The following is a 16554-nucleotide window of genomic DNA, read 5'->3' as shown; positions in this document are numbered from 1 at the left end:
AATTGTGTATTGTGTTTTTAGGTCTCTTAGATCTTGCTACATCTTACTGTGAAAATAGACTAAAGAAGCTGTGTCAGCATATTATTAAACGAGGGATCTCTGTGCAAAATGCATTTCTCCTGCTTTCTGCAGCAGTCCGCTATGAGGCCCAGGTAATTATTTCAGATGCCATCTAAATACATTTGCATGTTAGTCAACCTTCCTCTCGCCACCTCTGCTTTCTGATGTTGTATAGGCTCTTTAGACTTTTCTTTAAAAAATTCCTTCTGTAGGTTGGATTCCGTCATCCCCAAGGATCCTCACAATGCTGCACCTGCATCTATGCTCAAGAAGCTGGCAAATCCAGTGACTTGTAGTAACCCAATTCCTGTAATGTGGACGAGAAGGCCGGGCTCGCAGTATCCACTCATTGATCCCAAAGGTGTGCCATCAGTTGAGGTCAGGACTCTGTGCAGGCCAGTCAAGTTCCTCCACCCCAAACTCGCTCATGAACGAGGACTTCTCATCCACAAAAAGAAACCGCTCAGGTGTGGAAATCTTCCGAATAAATGCTTCCCCCAGGACCACAGGTGCAGGCAATGCATATGAGATTGCAAAATAAGAGGATTCTTCTGGACAGCCGCACTCCGAACAAAAGTTGCTAAAAATCCAAGATGGAAAAACAGCACTACATGTCACAGCATACCGGCAGAGCTGACGTGTTTCACATTGTATTTAGTGTTTAACCACTTAAGGTCCACCTCCTGCACATTTACGTCGGCAGAATGGCACAGCTGGGCACATGCACATATAGATACGTTCTGTGCTAGTACCCAGCCATGGGTCGCAGGCGCGCGCCCGCGACCCGATCGCCGCTGGAGTCCCGCGATCGGTCCCTGGAGCTGAAGAACAGGACGTGTAAACACAGCTTCCCCATTCTTCACTGTGGCGGCATCATCGATCGTGTGATCCTTTTTATAGGGATACACAATCGATGACGTCACACCTACAGCCACACCCCCCTACAGTTGTAAACACACATGAGGTCGCACATGACCCCATAAGCGCCCTCTGTGGTTAACTCCCAAACTGAAATTGTGAAAATGACTGGTCCCAAAAATGTGTCAACATTGTCCGAAGTGTCCGCCATAATGTCGCAGTCACGAAAAAAAAACGCTGATCGCCGCCATTAGTAGTAAAAAAAAAATTAATAAAAATGCAATAAAACTATCCCCTATTTTGTATAAACGCTATAAAACAAAACAAATTTTTTTTTTTTACCAAAAATAGGTAGACTAATACGTATCGGCCTAATCTGAGAAAACAAAGTTTTATATATTTTTGGGGGATATTTATTATAGCAAAAAGTAAATATTGCATTTTTTTTTTCAAAATTGTCACACTATTTTTGTTTATAGTGCAAAAAATAAAAACCGCAGAGGTGATCAAATGCCACCAAAAAGCTCTATTTGTGGGGAAAAAAGGACGCCAATTTTGTTTGGGAGCCACATCGCACGACCGCGCAATTGTCTGTAAAAGCGACGCAGTGCCGAATCGCAAAACCTGGCCGGGTCCTTTAGCTGCATTTTGGTCCGGGTCCTTAAGTGGTTAATCATATGTATGATTAAACACTAAATACAGTGTGAAATGCGTCAGCTCTGCTGGTATGCTGTGACATGTAGTGCTGTTTTTTCTATCTTGGATTTTTACAATAAAGGCAACTTTTGTTCGGAGTGCGGCTGTCAAGAAGAATCTTTTTCTTTTGCGACTTCTCACCCCCTGTCAGTTGACGGCTCAGCGGGGATTTTACGGAGGATCCCTGCTGAGCTGACGGACACATGGAGGTGGATCAATACTGTGTGTCAAAAGTGACAGAATCCTGTAAACACTCCCTTGCTAGTTGCAGTGATCAGATTTCAAAACGCATATGGTGCTTCACTCCACATTAGGTGTGCAAATGGGCTTGCCAGAAAGCCATGACCCTCGTATAACAAGTGATCGTAGCAAGCTTTTAAAGTATGCACAAAGTTTTTCTCTTTCGTTCATAGACGGACACAGCCTTCATTGACCTTAGGGTTATGCTTCTTCCTACCAGGAGATTTAGGCAGAATTCTACAGCACTTAAGGTGTTAAAAACTTCCCTTCATGCCGCTCCTCCCAGGGGGCGTGGCTCCCCCAGGCATAACCCACACCCTGCTCTAGCAGCCCCAGTTTGTTTTCTGCCTAACGACAGGAGGTCAGGCTCTCTCTGGAGTTCCTGGACTCTGGAGTTTTTTCTTGCGATTTTTCTCGCTTTTTATTATTTTGTTCCTGCATTTTTGAATCCTGTGATTCTTCTATCAACAGCCGAATGGGTGACAGGCTGGGTCCTCGACCCTTGTAGTCCCCCCATGTTCGGCCTTCGAGCGTGTCTCGGCCCTCAGCTCAGCTTTGGGATGTCCACGACAGGCCCCGTTGCTCCAGGGGCGGCCGGGGAACTTCGGTTCTAGGGCGCACATATGACCGGTCTCTATGGCTTGGTCACAGTGTGTCTGGCCGACAGCCATGCCTTTCGCGGACATTGGTTTTGTCTGGGATACCTCCAGCCGGGTAGTCGCAGGTAAGTAGTGGCCCCTTACTCAGGTAAGTGGTCTGGCTGGAATGTTTCCCTTGGGAGGTCGACTGAGGGTCCGCCCTGCTTTCCTCTCCCCTTCCTCCTTCCCCTGACTGGGTAGTGGCTGTGAAGGGGGGCCTCCTGGGTTTTCTTTATTACCACCGGGGCCCGTGTGTTGGGGGACTGTGTTGTTACTCTGGGGGGTGCTGCTGTGTGCTGGTGTGTTCTATGAGTTGATTTTTACCTCAGACGACGGCCATCTTGGAAATCTCCTTGGTAACGCTGTGATTCTTCCCTGAGGTGACTCAGCACAGCCTCTGGTCTCTTCTACCAGTTTTAGTGCTGTCACAGTTTTAGTGCTGTGAAACGCTGTGAATCTTCCTTGAGGTGACAGAAAACATCACAGCCAGCACATCAGAGCACACCTCAGGTTTTCAGCTCCCTCTGCAGCTGGGTGGGGTGGTGAATACCAGGGGCCCCCATGCTCTGCAATAGCAGCAAGGAGGTGACCAGTGGGGTTTTTTTTTTTTGTCCTGCCTTGCAGGGTGGGTGACTCAGCGCTGACACTATGAAACCTGAGCCAGGTCTCCCTCTCAAGCTATGCCTGAGTTAACCCTTAACGCCCCTTCCCCTGCCACATCTGTTATGTTGGCTGTCCTGGGTTTCTTGCCAGGTTTGAAGCAGCTAGTGCCCGGATGGGGGGTAAAAAAGCCCTCCCTGAGCCTGCTTCTAAGGATGACACAGAATCGCTGTTTTTTTTTTCTAGTTCTGTTATGTCAGAGGCTGCGGGTTTAACCCTTATGGATAGTGAGGATGACTCTGCTGCAGTCAGTTGCTGGCAAGAATTTGTTGGAGCTCTTGTTTTCTGCGGTGCGTGAGACTCTAAAAATTGAGGATGTGGCGGAGACACCTCCGTGTCAGTACCAGCAGACTACCACGCACCGCTGAAGGGTTTCCTTGTGTTCCTTATTTGGACTATATGTTATACAAGGAATGGGATGCACCGCAAAAAGTTTGTCAAACTTTGCAACCCGTTACCCCCTTGAGGGGGGCTTTAAAAAAAAAAAAAGTAGGTCTCTCCTCCGCCAGTGGACCCCCCTGTGTCCAGATGTGGAAGGGGCTCCTGCATTTCAGGATCCCGCTGATAGGAGAGTGGAGGCCGTGGCCCGCTCCCTATTCACGGTGGTGGGTTCGGCAGTGAGGCCGGCTCTGGCCAGGGCCCTGGTCAGGCCCCGACTAAAAGGGCGAAGCTCCTGCTGCAGGAGCTGGAAGAAGGACCTCTAAGGTGGCCTTGGTGATGGCCGTTAAGGGTGAACGGTCCTTTTGGGACTTTCCTGAATGGCATCATTGAGGATGCCACGGGTGGTAAGCGCATGCTGTTCCCACAGTCTGGGAAGGGCTAGGGACCTCGCCCTGTGCAAGGACCCTCCTTGCCTACCTCCGAGCGTTTTTCCGCTCGCCCTGTGCGATGGGGGTAGGTCTACATGGTGCTTGAATCCCCGCTGCGGGGTAGTAGCGCACCTGATACCGCATGCCTAACGAGTCTGCGGACATACCTGCTTCCGCCTGAAGGTCTGCTCCCGCCCGTGTCTCGGGTGGGAGACTGGCTTCGCATTGCGAAGTGTTTTCCTTGGGGTACAAGATTGAGTTTCTCTCTTGTCTGCCAAACAGGTTTTTTCCTCCGGCTTCTGGCCTCCTCCGGTTCGCCGGTTGACTCTGTCAGGGGCTGTCCAGGATCTTCTGGTCAGGGGAGTGATTGTGCCAGTTCCCTCGTTGGAACGGTCTTGGGGTTTTTACTCCATTCTGTTTGTGTCCCCACAGAGGATGGGGCCCGGTCAATCCTGGGCCTCAAGTCCCTAGTTTGTTTTGTCAAGGTGCAAACTTTTGGTGGTGTCGATTCGCTTGGTAATAGCGGCACTCCATCAGGGGGATTTTCTGGCATCCTTGTAAGGGTCCGTTCCGGCTCTATCGGCCGGGTACATTCCGGGAATACGGAATTGGCTAGCCGACTACCTAAGTCGCACTGCACGGGGGCCAAGGAGAGTGGTCTCTCCACCCGCAGGTCTTTAGTTTTTTTTTCTGTGCTGAATGCGGGGCACTCTGGGCGTGGACCTTCTAGCGTCCCGTCTCTATCGGTAGGTGCCACGGTTCGTGGCCAGGTTTAAGGACCCGTGGGCGGACGCGTCAGACGTGTTGGTGGCTCCTTGGGGTCACTATCGCCTACTTTACACCTTCCCTCGGGAGCTTCTTCCTCGCCTGCTGCGCTGAGTGGAAGCTGTGGGGATTCTATCAGTTCTGATTGCTCCGGTTTGGCCGCGTCGCTTCTGGTACGCGCACCTACTGCGTCTGGTGGCAGATGCCCCCTAGCGTCTTCCCCTGGAAAATGATCTTCTGATACAGGGTCCGATCTTCCACCCTGTTTCACAGCCACCGGCCTTGGCGGCGCGGCTGTTGAGAGCCAGGGGCATAAGGACCGAGGTCTATTGGGCTCGGTGGTCTCTACCGTGCTGCGTGCACGGAGGTCTACCTCACGTAGGTTTTTTTCCTCATACATGGAAGGCCTACATCTCTGTGTGTGGGGAGATGAACTGGCACCCCCGTACTTACTTGGTGTCCCGGATCCTGCTGTTCCTGCAGCGGGGAGTGGACTAGACTCTTGCCTTGAGCAAGAGTCAGCTTTCTGCTATGGCTGTTTACTTTCAGCGTCCCTTTGCGGCGCACTCCTTGATTCGCACGTTTGTGCAGGGGGTCCGCCATGTGGCCCCTCCGGTGCGCCCTTCACTTCCTTCATGGGACTTGAATTTGGTCCTCTCGGCGCTTCAGCATGCTCCCTTTGAGAACATTCGGGAGATCCCTTTGCTGACTATTGTCGAGGAAGGTGGTTTGTCTGGTAGCCATTACCTCTATCAGACGAGTGTCTGAACTGGCGGCCTTGTCCTGCAAGGCCCCCTACTTGGTTATCCATCAGGATAAGGCGGTGCTGCGCCCGCAGCCCTCTTTTCTTCCGAAGGTCGTTTCGGCTTTTCGCATAAACGAGGACATTGTTCTTCCATCCTTATGTCCTCAGCCGAAGAACCCGAAGGAGGCCGTTTTACATTCTCTGGATGTGGTTCGGGCCCTTCGAGTTTACTTGTCGGCGACGGCTCCATTCCGCAAGTCGGACTCGCTGTTCGTGTCCGGTCCCAGTGAGGGCCTGGCAGTCTCGTCGGCCACCATTTCCAGGTGGATCCGACAGGTTGTGCTTCAGGCCTATGCCCTGAAGGGGCGGGCACCCCCCTTTCGGGTCACGGCGCATTCGACCAGGGCGATCGGGGCCTCTTGGGCTTTCCGACACCAAGCCTCTGTGTTACAGGTGTGTAAGGCTGCGACCTGGTCGTCGGTCCACACTTTTTCAAAGTATTACAAGGTGGATATGAGTGCATCTTCTGATGCCTCCTTCGGCCGCAGGTGTTTCAGGCGGCAGTTTAAGGTTGAAGTTCCTCCATTGAGTGACTCCGGTTTTTGTTTGGGGTGTAACCTGTTTTTCCTGTGTTATTTTTCCCACCCCTCGAATTTTTTGACACTGCTTGGGGACGTCCCTAAGGTCAATGAAGGCTGTGTCCGTCTATGAACGAAAGAGAAAAAAGGATTTTTGTACTCACCGTAAAATCCATTTCTCTGAGTTCATAGACGGACACAGCACCCACCCCTCCTTTGTTTGTACTGCTTGTTACGAACTGAGGCTGCTAGAGCAGGGTGTGGGTTATGCCTGGGGGAGCCACGCCCCCTGGGAGGAGCGGCATGAAGGGAAGTTTTTAACACCTTAAGTGCTGTAGAATTCTGCCTAAATCTCCTGGTAGGAAGAAGCATAACCCTAAGGTCAATGAAGGCTGTGTCCGTCTATGAACTCGGAGAAATGGATTTTACGGTGAGTACAAAAATCCTTTTTTTGGCTATACTTCTCTTGTTGGTTACAGGATTGTAGTTCTGCACTCCTGTGACCCTGTCCAGCCTCTCAAGAGATCCCGATCTCATGGTCAGGATCCACCCAGAAACCTGGATCGGCAGCTGGCTCAGCGTCCTGCCACAGCCCTCCTGTGAGTCACCAGCTTTCTGCAGGCTTAGCTTGAACGATCAGCAGTGTTTGATCTCTCAGCTCGGTCTTGGAGACTGGGGGGCAGCTGCAGATGGGGTGTGTGTGTGTGTGTGTGTGTGTGTGTGTGTGGTTTTACAATTCCAATACTTTTTAGGCAGCAAACTCCTCTAGGAAAAATTATTTAATACTACTCCAGTCTCCTAACACCCCAGGGTGGATGAGAATATAGAGCTCAAGGGACTCCAGTTCTCATAGTATAAAACCTTTACAATAAACCCTTTATCAACGGCGCTGTTTATAATATATATCTCTAAAACGCCAGTATCCAAGATGGCTGCCGGACTGCATGGTGACGTGTACACTGGTGTTTTTTCAGAGATATTGTAAACTGTGTTGTATTCTGTGAAATGTTCTGTGAGTGCAAGTTTAATAAAGGGTTTATTTTGATGTTTTTTACATGGTTTTAATGGTACAATGGTTTTACACTGTACCATTAAACACACTGTCTCGTGTGCTTTTATATCATGAAATCTTGAGTTGCCTAAGCGGAGGAGGTTAGGCGATTGGCGGAGCGTTGAGTCGGTTAGTTTTCCTGGAGGAGTTTGCTGCTTAAAAGCTTTCTATGACCACTCTTTGAAGGTCATGGCTTTCTGGGATGCCCGTTTGCACGCTAAGGCCCAGCCATAGACTGTTTGTATCTTGGCCGGTGCAATAGAACCTGGCCAAGATTCAAACCATGTATCTGCAGGCTAAATGTACCCAGGTTGATCGCTTAACTTGGGTACAACCTGCCTGCTGGCTTTTGTATGTGATTTATCGCTAGTGGCTAGTATAGCTGCTAGCAATCGCTTGTTTTTTAGCGGTGGGTCGATAGTGGGCGCAGGAGCGCCGACCCCCTCTCTCCTGCACCGTCCCTGAAACAATGCATAGATTCATGCATTGCATGAATTTATGTATTGTCGCCGCTGCCCACTATTCAGATGGCTGGCCCCCTGGTGAGTGCCGGCCATCTGAATAACAGCAGTTGGTTTGTTTTTGCAAGGGTCTATCAGAGCCAGCGGCTCTGATGGGCTTCCTGATTACAGCGGCTTCCAAATGGTTAACCAGGGGGTGTGCGTTCCCTGGTTAACACTGACAGGCGTCTCAGCCTATCGGGTTCACCGGGTCTGGTTACTGGTAACCTGATTGGCTGAAGCGTCATCGAGGGTGGGAGAAGACATTGAGGGACAGTGGAAGGATGGCTGACCCCAGAAAGGTAAGTGCTGGGTGGGGGGGCAGTCTGGCGGCAATTCATGGGCACAGTGGTGGCGTGTGTGTATTTGTTTTTTTTGTGCCCCCAAAATTTTTAGCACCAGCCGCCACTGGTTTTTAGTGTCACATTATGTTATGTGTTTGTATTTTGATTGTGTGTGTGTGTGTGTAAGGCATATGTATTTTTAATTTTGTGTCTTGAATTTTGTCCATAAGAGATGAATTATAATTTGGTGCGAACATAAACTGTCAAACCATAGATCATGAATTTAACAGGCCTTCTAAGATCCCACAATAAAACCACTTGTTTATGGCACAAGCTTTTTTCCAGGCAAGATCTTGCCAATAACCTCCCCAAGATTTCCACCTGGCCAAGAACATAGAGGGAGATGTTGCTTGTGTACACATTTAGGCAAACTAGGGTGATTTATTTAAATTGATCTTTGAGTGGCCTAATCGTCAAACTGTAATAGACTTCCACAGGAAGGACAAGATGTGGTTACTTTAGTCACTTAAAAACGAATAAAGTACCACCGTTTTATTCACTGCTGTATTCAGTTATAGGGCTTAACTGCCGGCCACTTCCTTTTTTTTTTTTTTTTTTGCATACGATCACTAGTCTGTATCCCAATCACTATCAAATTAGTCGCGGCGCTGTACTGCACTGGTGACAGTATAAAACATAATTTTTTTTTCACAATTTATTTTTTGCTTTAATTTCCCCAAAACATTGTGACAAATGACAACTTCATCAAACTTGCTGTGCTTCGTTACTAAATACCTCAGTCTACTTTACAAAAAGGGTATCTGTATTGTCCTGTCATTTTAGGTGCCTCAAATGAGATGTCAGTACATCAATCTATAATAATAATAAAAGATGGCTAATCTCTACACTTAAAATGTCAGGTTTCTGTGATCTAAAAAAAATTGAAAGATAAAATTCAGAACTTTATCCACCTTTTTAATGCATGGGTGCTCAACCTGTGGCCCTCCAGCTGTTGCAAAACAAAGTCCCATAAGGCATTGCAAGGCTGACAGTTACAAGCCTGATTCCCAAAGTAAAAGAGGCATGATGGGACTTGTAGTTTCACAACAGCTAGAGGGCCACAGGTTGAGCACCCATGTTTTAATGTGATGTATAAACTGTACAACTCAGTTGAAAAACATACTGAAATATTTTGGGTTGGGGGCAGGGGGGTAAAAAATTGACTAAAATGTGGTTGCAAACGTGTGCACACTCTTATAGCTGTGGCTGTAGCGAAAGAAGAGCTGTGGATGATTGGGGGCACATAAACTGACCATGCTGTCAGGGCCCAGCAGCCATTAATTACTGTGGTCAGTTTTCAGAGGGGAGGGTATAGCAAGGCAGGATCAGCCACGTTTTTTCGGTGATAGAAGGGGCCAAATAATACGGCACAAGCACTGTGCTGCCCATACAAAAAGAGGGATGGGGAAACCTTAAAGAAGAGAACCCCAGAGCATATAAAGTGGCTACTAGGGTAGTAATGAGGGACAATACTGGAGTATGATAAAATTACAAAAGGTTTATTACATTCAACAAAATTTTGTATAAGTGACCTTAAATCTCACGTAAACTGAGGCTAACTTTTATACTGGTTATAGTTCATAAGTCCCACATTACTAGGGTAGAATGTGGTACATAGAAGAGACATACAAACAAGTAAAGACAAATAACAAAGGTCCAGACGCCAAGTATCCATACACTCAGAGATCGTCTGCGGTAAATACCACTTTATGAGGTTGAAAAATCTCTAATCTAGGCGATCCATGCCCCTGGGGGGCCATACCCATAGTTTGCGAAATAAGGAGCCAGGTGGAAGGTGACCTGAGAAAATTAGATTCTTTTAGATGTAATTGCAAGCTTTAGACTCCTTTCACACTAGGCAGACTCCGTTGCTACGGAGTTCACCTGCTCCCGCCAGCTCAGTGGGAGATCTGTCCGCAGATCTCCGCTCAGCCGACGGATGACAAGCTCCTTTCTGCTCACTAAGGGGAGGGGCTTGTTGGGAGCGCCGCTGTCTCCTATGGAGCGATCAGATGAAAACGGACTGCATTGACGGGATGGGGACATATCCCCATACGCCTGTTTTTATCAGATCGGGTCAGAGGACATGTCTCCGCTGACATCCGACGCTCCATAGAGATGCGTGGGGCAGGCCGTTCAGGTCCGCCGTCAAAACTGACCGTGTGAAAGGGGCCTAAAGGGAACTAGATCTGTTGCCCTTTTAAAAAAAAAAAAAAAAAAAATTATAAATTTTTCTCCCAGTTAACTTTTTTTTTTATTATTTAATATACAGGATTTGGAAGACTTCTGCTTTAAATTTTGTGTGAGCCACTTGACGGGAGTGACACAAACAGCTGCATTTTGGAACATGGATGGCGCATTGCTCAAAGACTTTGTTATAAAGGCTGGTAAAAGTGGAGGGTTTAAAAACTAACCTTTCAGCTTCTGTACTGGATATATGAAGTATTGGGCATTGATGTACCCAACTGGGGACCTCTAGAATTGCTAACCCACTTAAAAAAAAATGCACTAGGAAAACTTTCAGTGAAGGCGTTCAAACTGCCGCTGTATATTAAAAAGAAATTATGTTGTAAGTTTTTAAACGTCAGATTTTCCTGTTGAATGTGCACATTAGCCACTGTGGTTTTGTGCATATTGGCAGGGATCTGAGACTCCTGCACTTTCAGGTAGACCCACATACTGAATGTGGGTATTTTCCAAACCTTCGTGGCATTTATAAATGGTAGTTTGTCTTTTTGATGTAAGTGTTTTTATATTCATATCTGACATATCAAACATGTACACTGATGGTCTTCGCCTACAGAATAGCTACGATCGTTGCTAGTGACTAAAGTGGTGGTAGTAAACCTCCTTTAGGTTGGCCATAGACTGAGCGAATCTTTCCTGCGACCTGTAAATTCACTTGCTTTCCTTCATCAGACAGTGTTGACAGGAGAATCCCTCCCATGGAGCCATTTTGTTCTTCTGACAGGGGGTTAGGGGAAGCCAACCCCCCCCCCCCCCCTGGGAGAACAGTGATTATTGCTAGTGGCTAGAACAGCTGCTACCAATCACATGTAAGAACTGGCAGGCTGGTTGCACCCAAGTTTATCAACTTGGTTTACATTCAGCCTGCCCATACATGGTTCGTATATCTGCAGTTCCTGCTGAACCGGCTGAGATTTAAACAGTCTATGGCTCACTTGTCGAAGTGATATGGTGGCTGCTATTGCTAGTCTAGGTTTCTAGTCCAATCTTCAGTTGCTAGATACTTGTGCCAGGTCAGTGTCTTAAAGTACTGATGAGTGCCTGATCTATAAGGTTTGGTGATCTGGTTTTGACTCTGTTCAGGAGGTATGGCAACTAACAATTTATAAGATTGGTAATAGCAGCCCACATTTCTATGTATGCAATTATATAAGATCATAACTGAGACATGAGGCACATTATATTTCTGGGCTTCATTCTCATACTAGATGTACATGTAAAGTTGTATATTGTAAATAGCCTTCACATTGTCTAGCTGGCAGTTAGTCCTAAATGTGAAGGTAAATGTATTGTCTTTTTTTAAATGTTTGCAAACATACAAACATGCTAAACTGCAAATGCAGTCTCTAAGGATCCTGGAAAAATCATTGAACTATCTTGTAAATGTGAACGGGTGGAGGTTATTGCCCATTTTGACCCAAGCATCCATTTCTGAGCTCTATGGCCGACTTTCAAGAAAATACAAAGTGCACTTTGAACTTAAAATGTAGAGTTTTTGGGTGAAGAATGCTTGGGGTACCTTGCCTTTGCAGTTCTGTCTAAAACCTACCTCCAGGCACAAAGTATTTTAAGTGCCCCATTCCAGTCAAGCTGAAGAACTAAGGTGGACGTTGTTGGGAAACTTCACTGAAGATCTGGAGGAAAGTAGCCTTTACCAAAAGTAAACCGTGTCTTAGAATAAAATGTATGGCTTCCCCCATTAACTGGCCAGGATGGTAGTTTTGAAGACTGGGCTAATGTTCCTGAAGACAGCCATGTTCTGCTATGCACTGGGTGCCTCAGCTATGATGTTGCTGGTTCCCAAGGAATGAATGGACTGCCTTATGAATATTTTACTCAGTCCTCAGAGTGGTCACTTGGCTTTGAGAAAACATTTTGAATGAGTACGTTTTATTGCATGGGCAAGAAAGTGTTCATGTCTTTTGAGGAATCCTAATGTTTAGCAAGAATTCAATAAATTAAAGTTTTTATTACATGTGTGGTATCTAAATTGTTTAATTTCTACTGCTGTGTTTAAAGGATAGTTTCACCTTTTTTACAATAAAATACTGAATGCAATTTTTTTTTTTTTTTAAGTAAGTGTCAATCAGCAGATTGCTGGTGCCATGCATGTCTCCTGCAGATTTGTCTGTGCCTGTACATCCCATACTGGCAAGCAGATGCAATCTGACAGGAAGAGGGAATAAACTACCATATTCTGCTGCTGGACCTTGTAGGTTTTTTATTGGAGGGGAGGTTGACTGTTTGGCACAATGCTACATCCTGAATATGTGTGTAACATTTTGGGGTAGGTGAACTTGTCCTTTAAAAAACCCTGAAGTAACAATAAAAAACCCTGAAGTAACAATCTAAAAGGTAAGTTGACTGAAGTAATAGGACTTAAATGTTTAATTTCTATCATGCATAAAACCAAAATACAAAAGAAATTGGCAAAAAAAAATTTCTCTCTAATAAAACTTGCCTTGAAGAAAAGCCCTCCTGTGGCAATGTATAAATCTAAAAAAAAAAATCTAGATTACATAATTGTATTATCTTTCATATGGATCCTTTTAGTACTCTGTATGGAGATTGTTGGCGCATCACTATTTTTGGCTTGCGGTGACCTGCTGTAGATTGGGGATAGAGGGAGATCATGGACGTGCGGTCACCCTGCGCCGTGGTTCTGGTGGAGGCCATTGTTGGTGGCATCTGAGGAAGCTGCCCGGGGTTCTCTCCCTCAGCTTTTTTCCCCTTAGTGTGTCTGTGGGTAGTCCCTCGTTGCGTCCTCGAGGAATCATTATGAGCTTGGGGGGTCCCGCGTGTGAGCAGTATTGGCAGCTGGCAAATGATGACCCTAGCAAGACATGAAACGGATAAAAGGTGCCTCTCGCAACTTATAGCGCACACCACTTGGGTGGAGGCCGGTGTTCGTTTCACACTAAACGGAGATGATATGAAGATTGTTGCTGGGGGGATGAGGAGGATTATTAATGAGGCGTTTTCTTACGATCATGGAGGGTACTTTTTGGTAATTAGCTGCTGGATTGTTTTACATGCTGCCTGCCTAAGCTCTCTTGTCCCAATAGAGAGAGAGAGAGAATATTTCTGGCTGACCATAGAGATAATGTAGGACCAGAAGGTCCCCGATCATCTCTATGGTCTAACAAACTGGAAGTGAAGAGTATTTTGTCACTTCCAGTTTGTCACCATTTTTTCTCTCTAGGGTCTTTATAATGTTTGGGAGCTCTAAATCATTTTCTAGCTAAAATGATTTTTACATGTAAGGAATAGGCTTGGAAGGCAAATGGTTAAATTGGTAGTAAACTCTCTACCATGTAAAGCACTTGCCAAACAAAAGACCGTGGGCTTAATCCAGCCTGCCAACTTGCCAAGTAATTTCTGTGCTCTTTGCACTTCTACTGCAGCAGCCTCCTTATTGCCACCAAAACCTTTCCTCGGCAGTAGAGAGGACAGATACTGCACACCTCCCCCTCAGAAGTAGGAAGCAGAGCATAGGACTGAACTCCTCCTGCATTTCTCTGTGCAGCTACAGAGTGCCATAAATCTGCTTACCCCCCCCCCCATCCCAGCAGTGAGGATAGAACTCTTACAGCTTCTGCACTTCTCGGTGCAGCTGCGGAGTGGCATGTCTCTCCTTCCCTTCGTCTTAGCAGCTGGCAGCAGAGAAGACAGAACCCCTTTTACACTTCTCCATGCAGCTGCAGAGGGGCACGTCTCTGCTTCCCCCATTTGTCCCCACCTGCTAGGGAGTGGATGAATTTAGTACCCCTTAAAGCGTAAGTAATCCCATATAGTTAAAGGGTATGTAAAAAACATGTTATACTTGCCTCCACTGTGCAGCTCGTTTTGCACAGAGTGGCCCTGAACCTGGTCTTCTGGGGTCCCTTGGCGGCTGTCTCGGCTCTCCTTTGCAAGAGCTCATCACCTTCACGCGAGGTGATGAGTTTTTGAGGGCACGCTTCTATGATATAGCCGCTCACTGTATTACTCGGCCTCGCCCCCAGTGTGCAGCGTCATTGGATGTGATTGACAGCAGCACAAGCCAATGACTGCGCTGCTTTCAATCAACCAATGAATTTGCCGAGAAGCAATTGCTTTCACGGCGTGGGACTTTCGAGGGGGCTGCTAATCCGCAGATGTTTTTCACCTTAATGTATAGACTTTTACAACCAACAGTTTAAAAAAACAGTTACATTCCCTGAATGTAACTGTCACATTAGATGTGCTCTCAACCAAACTCAAAACCATCCAATGGCTGGTGTCATAACTGATCACATGTGCGGAATCATGGCAGTTGAAGATTAAACAGAGGCCAAGATGGCAGCTTCCTTGGCTGAAAATGGTAGGAGGGTTTACTTCCATTTTAATGTATCCCCCCCCCCCGGCCAGTTTATCTCCTGGGTGGACATCCTGTCCTGTGCAGCCTCTAAACTGGTTAGATGGAGGCAACCTCAGTCTGGTGGTCTTGATGTGTTGGCCAGCATTGCTAAAAGCTTTTTTCTAAGAGTTCCTTTGCTGCGGTTCTCCTGTAGCTCCATTTTCTTTTCCCTCATTTTGTTATTTTGCCTTTCTGAGTTTTGTAGTTTTCCTTATGCATGTGTCTTTTTTTTTTTTTTTAAATTGGCACCCACATCCCAAAGGCTTCTCCACATGCGTGACTGGAAATGGCACCAGCCTCTCTTTTACCTACCTTTGATATTGTGCCAGACCCTGGCATATGTGGCGTTGATGCCACTTTGGTAGCATTTTTAATAGCCTTTGCCATATCCCCTGCCTTTACTGCACTGGCAGTATCACTTGGGAAGGTCAGAACTGTTCACCTCTCTGGCTCCTCTCCACTGTGACTCTCATGGGAACCCTGCATGTAAGCGTCTGTCTCCATATGTTCTGGCATGTGGCTTCTAGAATGTGTTTACACTGCTTCAGCCTGGTTATTCTGTACTATGTGTTCTACGTATATGGGGTTGCTGTCTTTTTCTCATGGAGACTGCTGTTCAAGTAGACCATCCTCAGCCTACAAGGTAAGAGGATAGGTAAGTAGTGAAAGATGGATGAAAAAGGGCCATACTGTTAATTTGATAGCCCTCCCAGATCACCATCCTCCACATCCAAACAGAGAGAACATGCATTGCCCTTTAGGTAAAGACAATTAAGAAGTCACTCAATAGCCTCCTCCTGCCACCATCGCTCTCACCAAGCAAGGTCACCATTGCCTCATCACGATCTGTCCTGTTATGGCGACCACTCATGCCAAAGGGATAATGCTTGTTGGGTATGTGGGGGCACCAGCGCTACCACACAAGCTGGCCTGCCATTCCTGCTTTGAGGAAGAAACCAAAGTAAAGTATGCAGATGTCGGAGAGTTAATGGACTTAATCAGAGAGTGTCAGGGAGTCGATCTTGGAGGTGTCTGCTTCTGATTTAGATGCAACAGCATAAAGTACTGCTACTTTAGCCCCTTGAGTACTGACAAAAATCGAATAGCTCTTCTGAGAATGAACAAACTGAAGACATCAATGGGTTCAACTTTATTGATTTGGTGAATAATTCCACCAAAGTAAAGGAGACAATTGGTTGGGAGGAAGTGGAAGAAACGCCTCTCAAGATTAGAAAATATTTCCTCTTAAAAAAAATAAAAAATAACCAGAATCCTTTACCTTTATTGATGATGAGCCGAGCCCATCCAGGATGAATGGCAAAAGTGGGACAAGAAAACAAGTCTCAGCAGCAGGCTAGCAAGACTGTATCCATTAAATAAGCCCAAGGTGAACCCACTCATTTCAGCTCCAGTCGGTGACACATGTTAGATGCTTTTAGCTAGACATGTAACCCTTTTAGTGGTGGACATTCAGAAACGTATTAAACTGAAAAATAGATCATGACCTGAAGCGTGCATTTGCAGCAGCAGGCGGGCCTGTAGACCGGCCATTGCGTTAGTGGTGGTAGGGAAGGCAGTATCTAGCTGGACATCCAATGTTGAGAGGAATCAAGAGAAGGTAATATCAGCCCTGCAAGAGCTTATATTATTGGGGAATTTTGTGGCGGAGGCATCTGTGGACATAATTACATCATCCGCGAGAGCAATGCTATCTTCTGTCATGGCCAGAGGGGCTCTATGGCTAATACCCTGGGCAGCAAATGCTGCGTCAAAGTCTAATCGGTGTAAAATACCTTACAATGGGGTTAACTTGTTTGACTTTAAGGATTGGTAGAAAGTCTGGTTTGATCCTGCCAGATAAAAAGCATCAGAAGGGCCCTTCTTACAAGCGCAACCTTCCAGACAAATACAGAGAAGCAAGATCCTACAGACTGGGAAAGGAGTTTAAAAGGAACTGGAGAGGGACCAATCTTCTCTCCTGGGTC

At 46.6% G+C, this 16554-nt stretch overlaps 1 protein-coding gene across 4 annotated transcripts in view; it reads left to right on the top strand.

Annotated features, from left to right (window-relative positions):
- The window catches only part of RCBTB1 (RCC1 and BTB domain containing protein 1), an 82634-nt gene extending 70468 nt beyond the window's left edge, over positions 1-12166 (top strand). For 2 of the 4 annotated variants that reach the window (XM_040340434.1, XM_040340437.1), the window contains exons 11-12: positions 22-152; positions 10217-12166. In XM_040340434.1, the coding sequence (XP_040196368.1) occupies positions 22-152; positions 10217-10357 (272 nt within the window). In that variant the 3' untranslated portion in view covers positions 10358-12166. Of the gene's footprint in view, positions 1-21; positions 153-272; positions 528-10216 lie in introns of those variants that run through there. The other 2 variants (XR_005747362.1, XM_040340436.1) reach the window with 2 other exon arrangements.
- The last annotated feature ends 4388 nt before the right edge of the window (positions 12167-16554 follow it).

Source organism: Rana temporaria, chromosome 2 (assembly GCF_905171775.1).
Source record: "Rana temporaria chromosome 2, aRanTem1.1, whole genome shotgun sequence".
Classification (NCBI taxonomy): domain Eukaryota; kingdom Metazoa; phylum Chordata; class Amphibia; order Anura; family Ranidae; genus Rana; species Rana temporaria.
The sequence above is the reverse complement of the archived record's forward strand: the minus strand, read 5'-3'. Positions and strand labels throughout refer to the sequence as shown.